A 15067-nucleotide genomic window follows, 5' to 3' on the forward strand; every position below is an offset into this window, starting at 1 on the left:
TCGCGATAACGTGTCCTTATTTGTGACGTAATGTAAGAGTAAATTATGTTGATCAATAAAAAGGTTCTTAAAACTAGTTTCATTATTTAGGGTGGATTCGACCAAGCTCGAGTAACTTTTCACTCACAAGTAAACTACCAGTTACTCGGGAGTAAGCAGATTTTGCATTCTACCAAACCTCGGCCAAACCAAGATTCGGCACACGGTTCTACAGGAATCCCCCGAAGATTATATAGTTGTCGGGGAGTGGGCACGAGCTAGCGGTGGTTGGTCCATGATTCGATCAGCTAGGTCGTTGGTATCGCCATTCATCATCACACCCCAGAAATAAAGGCACAGATAGGTAGTACACACTCGATTTATTCGGAATTTCAGATCAATCTTACAAAATACACGAGGATGCACTTGATACAGTTGGATTATTCTATTCTATTCTATTCAGAGAGGGGGGCGAAGCACCTGTAAGTGGCTCTCTCGAGTGGAACCTTTGTACATATCCCCTTAAATTCAGCTCAGCCAGCCTAGCTCCCGAGTAAACTGGAGCAGCAAGCCTGGTTGTTGCAGCGAAACGTGGTACAGCAGCAGTGAAACCCTGCGGAATGTGCACAACCGACCCGTTCAATAATTCAAATCAGAATGACAGTCCGTCCCTGCTCAACCGACTACCCACTTTACCTTTTTATTTTTTTAATATGCACCGTCCACAGATTCCACCCAAACTGCCAACATTTCAAGTGACAATTTGACGTTTCGATTAATCGAATGAATTTAGTAAACCTAATTATAAAGCAAGGTAAACTCAAAATCTTCTTGAACTCCGACATAGTTTTATAATGCGATTTAAGTTACCTATTTGCGAAAATATACGATTTGTGGTTTTTGACGTTATTTTATTATATCTATCTTATGATTTTTTATAATCATATAAAAAATCATAAGATAAATATTCCAAGGTTTGTGGCGGTTCTGGCCTCAACACTCATCCTTAGACTAATGGTCTCAGGATCAGTGGTCTCATGTGCGTCGAACTCAGATTATGACAGATTTTACAACACATGTGGCCGCCTCGACTGCTCGGTCGAGACTGCCGTAATAATGACGTGCAGTGCACGCGTTGTCCTTCCCCGTGACCTCTCTCGCTACCCGCTGTCGTCTTGGGTACCTCGTCTCCTCCGCGTCTGTCACCCCGCAAGGAGGGTCGCGCACGAAGTTGTCGAGCTATAGAAGCGTCCGTAGTCGAGCGGGCTTCAGTGATAGTAACTGATCGCTGAGGTTAAGCAACAACTGGCATTCAACTGGATTTCAAGTGTTTCTTTTCTGGACGCTTCCGTGCTTCGGACGGCACGTTAAGCCGTGGGTCCCGGTTGCTGCTTCGGCAGCAGTCGTTAAGCCTAGTCAGAGGCCTTCGGGTAGCTTGAAAACCACTTACCCGACAACTCTCTCATCACAAGCTTGCTTGTGTTGGGTTCCACCAACCCGCACTTGGCCAGCGTGGTGGACTAGGCCGACTAGGCCTAAACCCTTCCTTCATTGGAAGGAGACCCGTGCCCCAGCAAGTGGGGACGTAATGGGTCGTGATGATGACTTAATTAAAAGTTCAATAAAGGCTGGTATTTGATGTGTGATCGATTGAAAGACAAGCTAACTGTACGACCAATCCGAGATACCTACCTACCTAGACGCAGCTGGAGTAGGTATTCTCTCAATAACATTGTTTAGAAACCTAATGTTTACCTTTTGGGACACCCTGTATGTATATACAGGGTGTCCCAAAAGTCAACGATATGCCTTGGAGGGCTGATAGACCAGCTCATGAGAGGCCAGAATATCATAATATGACCTTAGTAAAAATTCGATAATTTTCGAGATATTGACACTTTGGATCAGTTTTTTGCGTGCCGCCGGTACAAAAATCCATATTGTTAGCATTTGTTTGGTGTTGCATCACCCTGTATAGCCCTGCTATTAATCGCAGTCAAAAAAAATATCGAGTAATGCTGTATGTTTAAAAAAAACACGGTTTTCAAAGTCATAAAAGGTACCTACTCAAAATGCGTTTTTTTATTAACTGTGATAACGTTGTTTGTTTTCCCATTCCCGGCCACACCAACTCTTTTTACCCGACTGCCGAAGGAGGAGGGTAATGTTTTTCGATTGTATGTTTGTATGTATGTTTGTCTGTTTCTTTGTTCCCTCCTGTAGCCTAAACGGCTTGATAGATTTTGATGTATGAGGTTAATGAGGTATCGTTAGAAGCGTATTGATTGCGCGATGGTTATAGGCTATGTGACGTTACATTAAAATGTATACAGCGCCCTCTAGCAATTAGCAATTAGCATATTGTAGGTATTTAAATCACAACACCAAAATTATTGAAACAAAAAATGTTCATAAACTAAAAGCCCGACTACTGACAAAAATTTCTTAAAATGAAAACAACTAAAGAGTTACAAATAAAAAATATAATTATAAACAAACAAAAAACCCGACTGCACGCTAAAAAGATGAAAACAAGCCCCAATATGTTAATGGAAAGTATCGCAGGCGGCGACCAACTTGACCGCCACACACCTATCTAAGTACACACGGCAACGTTAAATGGTTGGCAGGGCACACTAACGTAGGTAGTGTATGTGTGTGTCAGCGACGTCGACGTAATTATTTAGTTCTGGGCAACCCACACACGGATATTGTAAGCATGTAGTTGTGCCAGTGACAATGATTCATTGTTTTTATGATATGAAACAAATTTTTGCAAGGCATTGTAATAGATTGAATGGCTCAGTTGGTATGATACAAGACTTACAATAATCGGTATGGTGGTTCAAATCCCACTGAACTTTACAATAATCCTTTTTTGTTTTTTTTATAGATTTAATTTATTTTTAAGATGGTTAATAATAGTATTGTAGTATATACGAATAAAAGCAACACAGAAAGTAAATGAAACAAGTTATTAAGTGTTAAAATTACCAAATTTATTCTTGCCGTAACATAAACATTAAGGATGTTACGTTTTAGTTGTTTTTCGTTTTAAAACATAGTTGTAGTTTATATTAATAAGGAACATTTTCAATTAGCAGTTTTAAATCATAATAAACATCAGAAAAGGATGGACTGGCTGTTTTACTAAAGTAAATAGGCAAGTCATTAGTTATATGAATCAACATGTTAATTAGCTAGAAATAAGATAACTTATTCCAACCTCAGTAACAATAACATCATTAACACATTGGCTTACCCATAATTGTAAATAATAATAAGTCTTTAACAAAATAACTAAAATCTTATACAAATGGAAAAATAAAAATTACTGAGCTAACCCCAATAATTATAATTTTCACCACTTTTTCGCCATAATGTCTTACGTCCATCCTTGTCTGACTTAAAGGACTTTTCATCACTAAATATCACCACATTGTTGCACCACTCAAAGTTTAAAATAGTCAGTCGCAAAACGCACTTTGTTTCGACATCGTCGGATCTGATCGGTTAGAGCAATTTTCTTCGTCGGCTTCCGACACCGCAACCCAGCAGCACGCAAGTGAACCCGTACGGTTTGTAGGGATAGATTATGTGTTGTGGCCGTAGAACGGGTGCTGCAGAACGGATCAGCGCTATGTGCAGCTACGATATCTCGATGGCGTGGTGATGCATCCGTATAGACGACTACTGTCTACATGTCCCGAATCTGCGTATCGGTGAACCCATGATTGAACAGTTCTCCTCTGCAAACAAAAAAAAACAAATACTTAGCTTACAAATATTCTAACAGTCAAATAAAATATTTACAATTCTATGTTACTTACCGTTAAACGTCTTGCGATTTCACTAATTGTAATGTTTTGTTCATATAAATACGATTATCTCCGCCTTTTTGAACATGGTTAAGTGACTTTCCATACTGACTGCGAAGAGTAATTAATTAAATTGACAAATCACAAAGTGAATCACTTTGCAGACGCAGAGGTGAATTGTCACTAAAACTAAAAACAAATTTCGTTTATTCATATTGTATGAGGGTAGAATGGTTTTAATTCTCAAATGAAGAACGAATCATATATTTTTGCCGAAGAGAAATAGTCGACAGCTATGCAGCTTGTAGTCATTTGTCAGTTTCAAATATATTAATTTTATACTCAACAGCGTTTAAATGAACGCAAAATTTGAATTAAGTTAAATAAAAATAACCATCCGTGGACTCGAACTCACGACCTATGTTTCATTAGTCTAACATTCTACCAATGAGCTACGAAGTGTATAGACACAGGTAGTGAAATTTTGCTTCACATCAATTTTATAACTATTTCACTAACACTACCGGTTGATATTTTTATGTCACAGCTGGTATGCGGGCGTTTGCCTACGCGCAAACTCGTTTGTGCTGTTGTGTGTGTGTGTGTGTGGTTTGTTACTGGTGTGTAAACCGATTTCTGCGTTTATGCACACATAGACGTTAGTGTGCACACATACACTACGTTAGTGTGCCCTGCCGACCATTTGATGTTGCCGTGTGTACATTCTCGTAACATTCAGCTAAATGGTGAACCCTCTGTTGGTCCCCGTTGGTGGGTTTTTTGTTTGTTTATAATTATAATTTTCTATACTTTTACTCATTCTAACTTTTTTGTTAATAAAAACAATAGCAACGTTTCATACCATTTTGGAAACTGCATTAAATGAGCAATCTTTTTAAATAAGGTGCCAAGGTTTGCGTGGTATATTTTTTTTCCAGTATGTAGAATCAAAGTTGTTTATAAAAAAATACGATTACCTATCTTTCTCGAAAAAAGTGGACTATAGCACATTTGTACTCACGTGATAGGTTGCGAACCATATCGCCAATTTGGAATAACTATAAACTATAATGCACTGAGAATAGGTACAGATCTAGAATCTAGATGTGCAGGTTTCCTCACGATGTTTTCCATCACCGTAAGAGCACGTGGTACTATTGTAGGTACTTAAACTCCTTAATTGAAAACACAATTGAAAGAATTCATTGGTACAGGACGGTGTGTCCTCTCGATTGAGAGGACAAGGCCTTATCCATTACGCCACCACCGCTCTATCTAGCTATGTTAACCCATTTTTAATAAATAATACACGCTTAACTTATAATGTATTTATAATCTTTAATTAGTTATGTAGGTAACTTATTTCTAACTTATTAACTATTATAATATTTACAAAAGGTAGGTAACTAGGTAGGTATAATAATAATGTTGTTTTATATTTTATTTATTACTTTCTAAATTTTCTAATACAAAGTTAAATACCCTCTGAGCCTTTCGATTACACCCCTGTCTATAACATTTGTTGTAAGTACTTACATAGGTACATATCCCATATAAGTATTTGGTTTCTTCTGTCATATTTATACCTTCACTGTCAAAAGTTTAATGATACTTTTCGCTAGTACCGCCACTTTGTTTGCGAGAACTCGTCCACTTTTATAGTTTTCGAAAGACTAGCACAGGGCATATTTAAGGCCGTGTCTGCACCGCGAATATTTTTCCGCGCGGAATTAATTCGAAACTCTGTAACACATCGAATACTATAGGAGTATCCGCAATTGCGGTAAAAAAATCCCAAAAAAAATCTACAGGCGAACTTTGATCGCGGAATATAATTCGAGCAAAATAATTCCACGCGGAAAAATATTCGCGGTGCGGACACGGCCTAAGACGAGACAAAAGTTCTCCGTCGCCCTTGCTCTTGAGGCTGCGCGATGTGAGTGAGCGCGATGCAAAACTTTTGTCACTTTATAAAAGCGCCCTGTGCTAACCCTTCTGTACGAGTACTAGGCGTAGGTGTACATCATACTCGCTCTCGCTCTCGTTAAAGTTCTTTGGTCCATAGTGTTCATTGATAGGTGTAGTAAGCATCCTGGGGTCCCATGGGGTTGGTTTTGTATTTGTACGTGCGGACGTCTGCCGTCTCCTTCGGTCGTGCTGGTCGTTTTTCGACCAGTGCCTTTGACGGTTCTGCACTCGGGAGCTAGAAACAGATTTAAAGTTAGGCTAAAGGGGTGATTTTTTATTGCTATATTATAAACATTTAATATTTTTTGGGTATAGACTTGTGTAAAGGTGGGTTGACCAACGAACGTTACGAAGTGTAATGTAACATGTTTAACAGCGAGCATTCGTGCAGTCAGTACGCTGGTTTACATTATGCATTGTGCAGGCTAGGTAGCTATATACCTATGTGTGATCACGATAATATAAGTAATTTTACGATTAAGTAACACCTGTTAATATTATTTAACTAATCTAGCTGGAGCAGCATCTCCTTACTATGTACATACTTAAACATGGAGCCTATTAGTGTACACATTCATAATAAAAAAAAACTACGTGCTTATCGGGTTTTTTAATACCTTATTTCTTATTTTTATGTTTCTACAGAAATGAGTTTCTTTTGGAAGTGGTTTCAATTTTTCCCGTGTAAAGCTACGGAAGTAAAATTATTTCTTAAAAACATTCATGAAAAAACTTTCGCGTAAAATAATTTATAATATTTGACTGACCCGTGGTTTCATTTCCCTCCGTTCGCCGTGGTCTATCGGTCTGCTTGCCGGGAGGGGCCTGATCATGATCTTGGTCTTGGTCAGGGGGTAGTTGGGACCCTTGAACGAGATCCAGTAGACCGCTTGCGTCCGCACGATGTCATCAGCGGCCATACTGTACTTGCCGTTTAAATTACTGCAAGTAGGAAGATGTATGGTTAAAGGAATGGTAGGTTGAGTGGGAGGAACTAATGGTCCATCTTGAGCAACAATAAGTTTCCCAGTCAAACCACCCTATATGCACTGTGAAAAACATAATGTCATGAATTCAAGTAATCAGATCTGGCTTTTGGTGGAATCTCGGTGGTAGAATATATTGGGTGGTCTGTGCTATGGGTGGTACTGCTACCCAATATCAAACTTTTTAAATAAAAGATTTCTGGTGCTAAAACCCATTCGTGATTTGCTGCTTTTAAAGTTTGTGTAATTTAGATATTAACAGGCCTAGCCTAGTTTGGTAGCTATTGATACATCACCAAATATTTTTTGTATCTTTCATAATCTTTAGTTCTAATATATATTTTTCATTTTCATATATACCTTTTGTCACATTCCTTATACCACCAGGCGCCTCCATGTTCAATGGCGCACGCGCCGTCCTTCCACTCGTCATTGTCCACGTCCGGAGTCGAGAACTTCTGTCCAGCGTGATAGGTCAGCGAATCACCTGGATAGGGAACGGATAGTGGTTTTATTTTAGTGCCATGATCATGATTTTAAGGGGAGTGCCTGTGGATTATTCACGGGTGAGCTTTACCGATGAGCAGTCGATCATGGCCTTTAGATAGACATAACAGACATGTTCAGAGTTCATCTTTGTACCAAAATCTGTCGCTGCCGGTAAAACGAAACTATGAAAAGTAGTAATGTTCCCTTGCATTGGATGCGTTTCTACGATTAATTAGGTTTTATGAAGGTATTAATGAAATATCCGAAACCATTGAAACCAACCCGACATTAATTGTTAAAGTAACCACTGTGTGCCAATTTGTCCATCATCCGCATCTGCTGTGGTGTAAATAACAAGCCTCATTATATTCCCATGACGAGGACCCCAGAATGATTTCCAAAAAAAAGAGATTGATGCGGTCAAAAAGCTTACCAGCATTTCCATAATACATCCCGAGAGTACTAATCCTATAGCCCTCATGCTCTGGCCCAACCGTGAAGACCGAGTAGCCCGCGAAGGCATCTTGACCTCTTTGCGTCTCCACTTCAATCCTGAGCTCATACAACTTCTGATTGGTCAAATGGTACATCTTATCTAGGCCAAGCCAGAATTCCCCGGCTAAGTTCCCGAAGCCGTGTTTGTAGTCCCACCAAGTTTTGTAGAAGTCCTGGGATCCATCGAACCGATTCTGCAGGACCTAATTCAGAAAATAAACCTGGATTAAAAAGCCTTATTAGCCCCGGTGGTGTAATCTCGCAGTACTGAAGCTCTAAACAGAGAAAACAATTTTGTATGTACTAAAACTGCAGATCATAAAAACTGAGCGTGAAATTGGAATCCTATAATTACCGTCCACCCACCGCCGACGGTAGACAAGTCGCATAGCACGTAGAAGGCGTCCATGTCATCAGGCTTGATCTTGTAGATGCCGGAGACGTTGAACCCTTGCAGCTGGATCTCATAGCAGTCACTAGGGTACCGCTCCATGCGTTCTGACCTCCTGGTACTACTGATCAGACAATTACAGACTGTCTTTAGCATATTGAAGATTGTAAAGCATCAAAGTAACGGTTTTCTTCCTGGTAATAAAAATAGCTTACCCTGTGCAGTCACAGCGTTTATTATTCCTGTGCTCCATCAAAGCTCTCTTGACTTCGGCAACAACAGCAAACGATTCGGAACCCAAAACTGCACCATTGCTCTTGATGGCTCCGGAATTGTCTGTACTGAAATTAGGAGTTCAATAAATACGGAAACGAATTTAGGGTAAGTACTTAGGTGCTATAATATGATAGTAATATGGTTTACCTCAAACGTTGTGATCCATCTTGGTTGTTTTTCCCCATGTTCTGACCGATGACACCTAGTATGTTCTCTACGCCCACCATTAGGTTCTTCATACTGTTGTCCAGCACCACCAAGCGTCCTTCGATCTTGTTGTCTGAAGCTCCAGCTGAAAGTAAATAATATTTACATTTGTCTTTACATCCAGCCATTGAAAATGCCACTAGCAATTTTTGAGAATAACTACTTATTCATTCGATGAACGCACTCTTTACCCTTGTGTCTGAGACTTACACAATAATCTTCCATCATCTTTAGATTTATAACTTCGTCTGTTCTTCTCCATAAGCAATCTGATACTTTCCATTTCAGATTTCAACACATCGACTGCCATGTCGACCTTTTCGGAGAAGCCCTGCGACCGTATCACCTTCATCATTTCTGATAAGTACTTGAGGATATTGTTGGTCTTCTCGTGTATTTCTATGTCAAGTCGGTTTAGTCGGAATTCTATGCTGTCGACCTTCTTCATGTATTTTTCACTGGCGGTGATACTCTCGAGGAGTTTGTCTATGACCGCCTCGGTTTCTGCCAGCGGCTCCGTGTGTGACCTCACCCTGGTGAGGTTTCCTCTCTTCAGCGTCATCATCGCCTCCGTCAGCTCATTTTCGTGCTCATTCTTCCACAAGCTGTTACTGACGTTTATGGGACTTATCGTTGGTTTGGGCTTCTCGCGGTGTCTCTCCCGAAGCGCCGGTTTCTTTGCCGTACAGACGTCAGATAAGAGAAAAGGTAGCACTATGACGACCAGTTTCCACATCGTGCGCGTTGAAGGTAAAACACTTAAAGACTGTCTCATTTCCGCGAGTGCGCTTTCTCATCAACTTGTTTACATTTTTCATTTCTGACTCGGTAAACAAACAACAGGTAATTATTATTTGTTTACAGTGATGTAGCAAGTAAATATGCGAAGCAGTGGGTAACATTTCTCAATGTTTAGAGTTGGTAATGCACGATGATTATTATATAAAAAAATAATTTAACAGTAACCTTCTCGGATTTGCCGAAAATTTGTCTATGACAGTCTTTTCAATAAACTCACTCTTTTCTTTTAAATAATTGCGATGTACGCTCTTTAGACATAACACTGCCACAGTGCTGCTAAGCCACTATGTTCAAATCCATTGCAACAGCTCGCGCTTTTTGAAGCATTGCTTTACTTATTCTATCAGAAAACACGCGGTAATTAATGAGAATGTCTTTGATATTTTTGATGTGTTCCCCCACCGAGATCATATCGATCGATTTAGCTTCTAAAACTGCTGAATATTTTGGCTTTAGTTTGTAGAGCAACAATAAACACTAGTTTTGTAACGGCTGAATGCAGCTGATATGCAGATTTTCTGGTGGCATAATTTCTCACTACGGATAACGTTTCTAGAGATTTCACAAGCTCTGGGAAATTTTGATAGGAAACTTTTAAGTTTTTGGAGCTAAATAGCGCTAGATGTTCTTTTCTCCAAATTATATTCGTATTTCTTTAATCCTAGATGGCTCTGATTGTCTCGTCGAGAGCGGCGAGATGCGACGGTTTCGGCGGAACTTTAAATTATAATGCGTAGCGAACAGTATACCCACTATAACGATATTTAATCATAGATAAAATAATATTAGTTCAAAATATCTGACTGAAGAGAAAATATATTTTATTATCTATTATTATTATTGTTTCCAACACTTCATTTTGCGCAGAGTAGGTAACACGTTTTTAATTCCCACTTGGCAGGGATATTTTCGCTTATTTTATCTTCTAGGGGGGGGGGGGCAGCCGCCCCTACCTGGGTACGCCCTTGGTGAAAATATAAATAAAGTTATAGTCCAGTGATTCATCTTTCTACTGAGAACAACCCTTATAACATCTACAACATCTAATACAGTGTGGGATATTAACCCCACAATGGTACATGAGTACAACCTAAAGATGGCAATAAAAAATCGGGACAAAGAGGTCGTTGCCCAGCAATCAAGGCTTTTGTCAACGCAAAACGGGACGGAATAGGAGAATTTTGATTTTAATTTTATTATTGACGGCCAAAAAGTATTGCATGTATTTTATAGTTTTGTTATGTAAGAAAGAAAGAAAGAAAGAAAAAGATTTTATTTGGTGCTGCACAAATACACCCAAAAATACAACAAAACAAAAACATATACAACAAAACATCAGATACAATTTGAATATAAAATTAATAAAAGCAAAAACAAAAAAAAATGACATAAAAATAAAAAACTAAACTAAATTCCTAAAAATAAAAATAACTTAAAATATTGGCCAGCCTGTATAGATGGTGCATCAGCGCAGCGCCAAAAAGGCCCCGAGCTCAGCAATTGCTGCAAGAACATAATGTACCTGCAGCGCTGATTTTCAGCAGGGACCCTTTATGTGACTCACGGAAACTACAAATCGAGACTTTACCCAATATAAAATACATGTAATAAATAAGAAACAGTAACGAATACTATACATACCTACATAGACAATATAACATAATACAATACAAGTATAATAATACATAATACAATACAATAAATACAATATAAGTCATATTCAAGTGCTGAAATTTTAAATAGATTTTTGCATATTCAGCAGGTAACCTTTAAGTTGGCACTTAAAGGTATTTATGTACCTACCATGTAGCCTTTTTAAAGGAGGGGGGAGGTCATTCCAGCACTTGGACGCCGCATATCTGAAACTGCCTCGAAAGGCGGCTGATCGATGCGGTGGCACGGACAAGCGGACCTTATACTTGTATGAATTGAACGACCATTGCAGTTTTTCATACAAGTATTTTGGGGTCTCACGCTTGACCACACCAAACAACAACGTTGCAAGGTGCAATCGTCTTCGTGCCGCCATTTTGAGCAGATTAGCGTTGTTCAGATATGGCGTCACGTGCGTCCTGGGGGGGATACGGAAGCAGAAGCGCGCACACGCATTCTGAACTCTCTGCACCAGCCGTTCAGATCTACCGAGGAGGCACCCACCGTAGACAACGTCGCAGTAGTTCAGTCTGGACAACACCAGTGACTCACACAATTTGATCCGCATTTCGACACTGAGGTAGTCCCGTATTCTGTACAGTACTTTGAGCCGGTAGAAACAACTACTTACCACCCCTACAATATGGTCCTCGAATTTCAACTGTCCATCCATTAGTAAACCCAAGTTCCTAGCTTGAGCAACCCGCTCTATTGGCACATTACGTACCTGGATAGTAGTAGCCGACAGTTGCTCAATCGTTCTCGTTCGCTGGAGACTTGTTCCGAAGACCAGGAACTTGGATTTACCTGGATTTAGCAGTAAGCAATTCTTTTCGGACCATTGCACAACCCTTTCCAGATCAGCATTTATCCTCCGCGTGGTCTCCAAAATATTTTGAGGATCACACGAAAGATAAAGCTGCAGGTCATCGGCATAGAGGTGATAGCGACAGTGTTCCACCGACGATAAAATGTCAGCACTGTACAGAATAAATAAAAGTGGTCCCAATATCGAGCCCTGCGGGACTCCTCTGGTCAGCGGACGCGGTGTGGATAGTATAGTGCTGCCATCTGCCTTACGTAGACCTACAACCTGTGAGCGGTTTGATAGATAGCTACCAAACCACTGCACTGATGCCTGTTCGATCCCATAGTACGTCATTTTAGATAATAGAAGGGACACATTCAAGCAGTCGAAGGCCCTGGAGAAGTCGAGGAGGACAAGTATTGTACTCCGACCTTTCTCCTGTTCCGCAAGCACATTGTCCACTACATCTAGCAGCGCTGTGGCTGTGCTGCGACCGCTGCGGAAGCCGGACTGCAAACTCGGAAGTATTCCCGCATCCTCCAGGTACCGCGACAGCTGATCATGTACTACCCTTTCTATTATCTTCGACGTACACGGCAGGATACTTACCGGTCTTAGGTCAGAGAGTTGCGAAGGATTCGGCTTCTTTGGGAAAGGGGAGACTTTGGCAATCTTCCAATCGTCGGGAAAAGTCTTTGTCAGTATGCTTTTGTTAACTATAGTCAAAATTATGTCAATAGTTCGTGTCAATGTCATTTCTACCATGTCTATCGAAATCAAGTCCATTCCCTTGGCCGCTGTTTTAATTCGTATCACTGCTTTGTGAACTTGTTCCGCTGTAACAGTCGTAAGTCCAAATGTCTTGTCTGAGTGTCTGTTTGTGGTAAAGTATGCTAAGTCTGATGCAGATACATCGTTATTACCTGGTACGTCTAGAAAATGTCTATTAATTTCGTCCGGATCATTGTAATGTGTCGGAATATCATTGTCCTGTTTAGTCGGTAGTACAGTCTTTTTTAAGTTTTTCCACAATGTTTTAGAGTCATGAGCGTATTTATTGACATTCTGTTCAAAAAACACTTTTTTTTCAAAATATAACGCAACATTTACTTGGTGTTTTAAGTCTTTATAGTACTGTCTCTTTGCGTCAGTTTTAGTCTTTCTGTAAGCGTCGTAAGCGTCGTCACGTAACTGCATCATGAATTTTATATTGTCAGTGATCCATGGATGTGGTGTCTCTCTCACTACGATCGTCTTTTCTGGCGCGTGCAGGTCAAAGAGACTTATTATCGATTGATTGAGACACCTCACCATTTCACTAACATCGTCCATTCTGTTTATTTTGTCCCAGTCAATCAAATCTAAGTCTTTATTAAACTGTTCAATGTCTATATCCCTAATTGGTCTGTATGTAATAGTTCTAGGTTTGGTCTTTGTCTTTTTAATGTCAAGAGTTATAGTAACAAAAGCATGTCGTCCTAAGGGTCGCTTGTATGTTACATTAACATCTCGCACCTTAGCGTCTGTACATATTAGGTCAATTGTCGTCTGGCTGGTTTCTGTAAAATGCGTGGGCTCCCGTACGTGTTGTGTTAAATTAAGCGTATGTAGAAAAGTTTCAAGTGACTTAAACGATGCACAGTTAGTCTTTGAAAAGTCTATGTTAAAGTCACCTAATAAAACAATCCTGTCATAGTCATTAAAAGCAGTCATGGAGTCTGTAATTGCGTCTAGAAATAAGTCAACGTTTACCCAGTCTGGTCTGTAAGCTGTGCCTATTATTATCTTTTTCCCATTTACATTCATTTTAATCCACATTTGCTCGACGGTAGTAGCGGGGGGGTGTGGTAGTGTGCGGGCGGAGAGGCCCTGCCGCACGAAAAATCCCACGCCTCCGCCCCGCGAGCGCAGTCGCCTCGGCCGCGCCACGTGACGCAGTCGATAGCCGGCTACTCGCGGAGCGCGGCCCTCCTCGCCGTCACGCAACCACGTCTCATTTATCGCCACCACGTCTGCTAAAGAGTTGTGTATAGTCACAGTCAGTTCGTCGTGTCCAGTACCAAGAGAACCTGCATTAAACAGACCAACCTTATGTATAGTATAGCATGTATTGTACAGTTTTGATATATGTATTGTATAGTATATCATGAATTAATATTATCTACTAGCTGTTCCCGCGCGCTTCGCTTCGCCTTAAAAAGTTTTCCCGTGGTAATTCCGGGATAAAAAGTAGCCTATGTTCTTTCCCAGGGTCTAGACCGTATGTTTACCAAATTTCATTCAAATCCGTTCAGTAGTTTTGGCGTGAAAGAGTAACAGACAGACAGACAGACACAGTTACTTTCGCATTTATAATATTAATATATATAATATATATATATATATAGTTAGGATATTAGTTAGGATTAGGATATAAGAACTAACCAATAAAATTAACATAGTCTTAAGAACACTGTGACACATTAACACCAGGCAAAACAACAGCTATGACAAAAGGAGGGTGAGGCCACTGACAGGCGTCTATTAAGTTCTCTTGAGTTCTCTGAAGACGGCTGACATTGGCCCTACTAATTTCACCATTCTCGGTTATCTAACCGACAGGGATTGATTTATAAATTAAACGTCATCTCCACATCTGTCATAAAATTCATGACAGATGTGTCAAAAGTTAACCAGTACTCCCTGGATATGCTCTAACAGAGAGTGGTGAAATTGGCACTAAGTGTGACTGTGTAAAACATAGAAAAAAAAACAAACAAAAACCAAGAAATGCACAACTGGGGGTTTTTAGTCGGTTAAAGGTCGACAATACCTGGGTTCCCTTCCCATGTAGATTTTCCTCCAGGAGTGCAAAAAAAAATACAATACTTAATATTTTATTCATCATCATCACGACCCATTACGTCCCCACTGCTGGGGCACGGGTCTCCTTCCAGTGAAGGAAAGGTTTAGGCCTAGTCCACCACGCTGGCCAAGTGCGGATTGGTGGAACCCAACACAAGCAAGCTTGTGCTGAGAGAGTTGTCGGGTAAGTGGGCAACCCGACTGTCAGATGTTTTCAAGCCGCCCGAAGGCCTCTGACTAGGCTTAACGACCTAACTGACGGCTTAATATTTTATTAATAATATATATATATGTATATATAAATGATAAAATATATATATAATAAGCTTCCACATTGAGTAGTGAGTAGTTA

At 40.1% G+C, this 15067-nt stretch overlaps 1 protein-coding gene across 1 annotated transcript; it reads right to left on the bottom strand.

The window, feature by feature from the left end:
* Positions 1-5137: 5137 nt before the first annotated feature.
* On the bottom strand, positions 5138-10036 carry LOC105381578 (fibrinogen C domain-containing protein 1). The gene is made up of 8 exons (XM_048632950.1): positions 8820-10036; positions 8550-8688; positions 8342-8467; positions 8091-8250; positions 7674-7938; positions 7112-7238; positions 6533-6707; positions 5138-6000 (listed from the first exon to the last, which is right to left on the bottom strand). Exons 1-8 carry the CDS (start codon positions 9382-9384, stop codon positions 5866-5868), a joined length of 1692 nt encoding a protein of 563 aa, XP_048488907.1. The 5' UTR covers positions 9385-10036; the 3' UTR covers positions 5138-5865.
* Positions 10037-15067: the final 5031 nt, after the last annotated feature.

This window comes from Plutella xylostella, chromosome Z, assembly GCF_932276165.1.
Source record: "Plutella xylostella chromosome Z, ilPluXylo3.1, whole genome shotgun sequence".
Classification (NCBI taxonomy): Eukaryota; Metazoa; Arthropoda; class Insecta; order Lepidoptera; family Plutellidae; genus Plutella; species Plutella xylostella.

What these genes read in the sequence shown, in the direction of transcription:
- LOC105381578 (XM_048632950.1), bottom strand. Translation starts at nt 9,384, where the DNA reads ATGAGACAGTCTTTAAGTGTTTTACCTTCAACGCGCACGATGTGGAAA. An exon ending in AGATGATGGAAGATTATTGT is followed by an intron (nt 8,689 to 8,819) that starts GTAAGTCTCAGA and finishes TTTCAGCTGGAG; the next exon opens with CTTCAGACAACAAGATCGAA. An exon ending in GGAGGGAAATGAAACCACGG is followed by an intron (nt 6,001 to 6,532) that starts GTCAGTCAAATA and finishes ATCTGTTTCTAG; the next exon opens with CTCCCGAGTGCAGAACCGTC.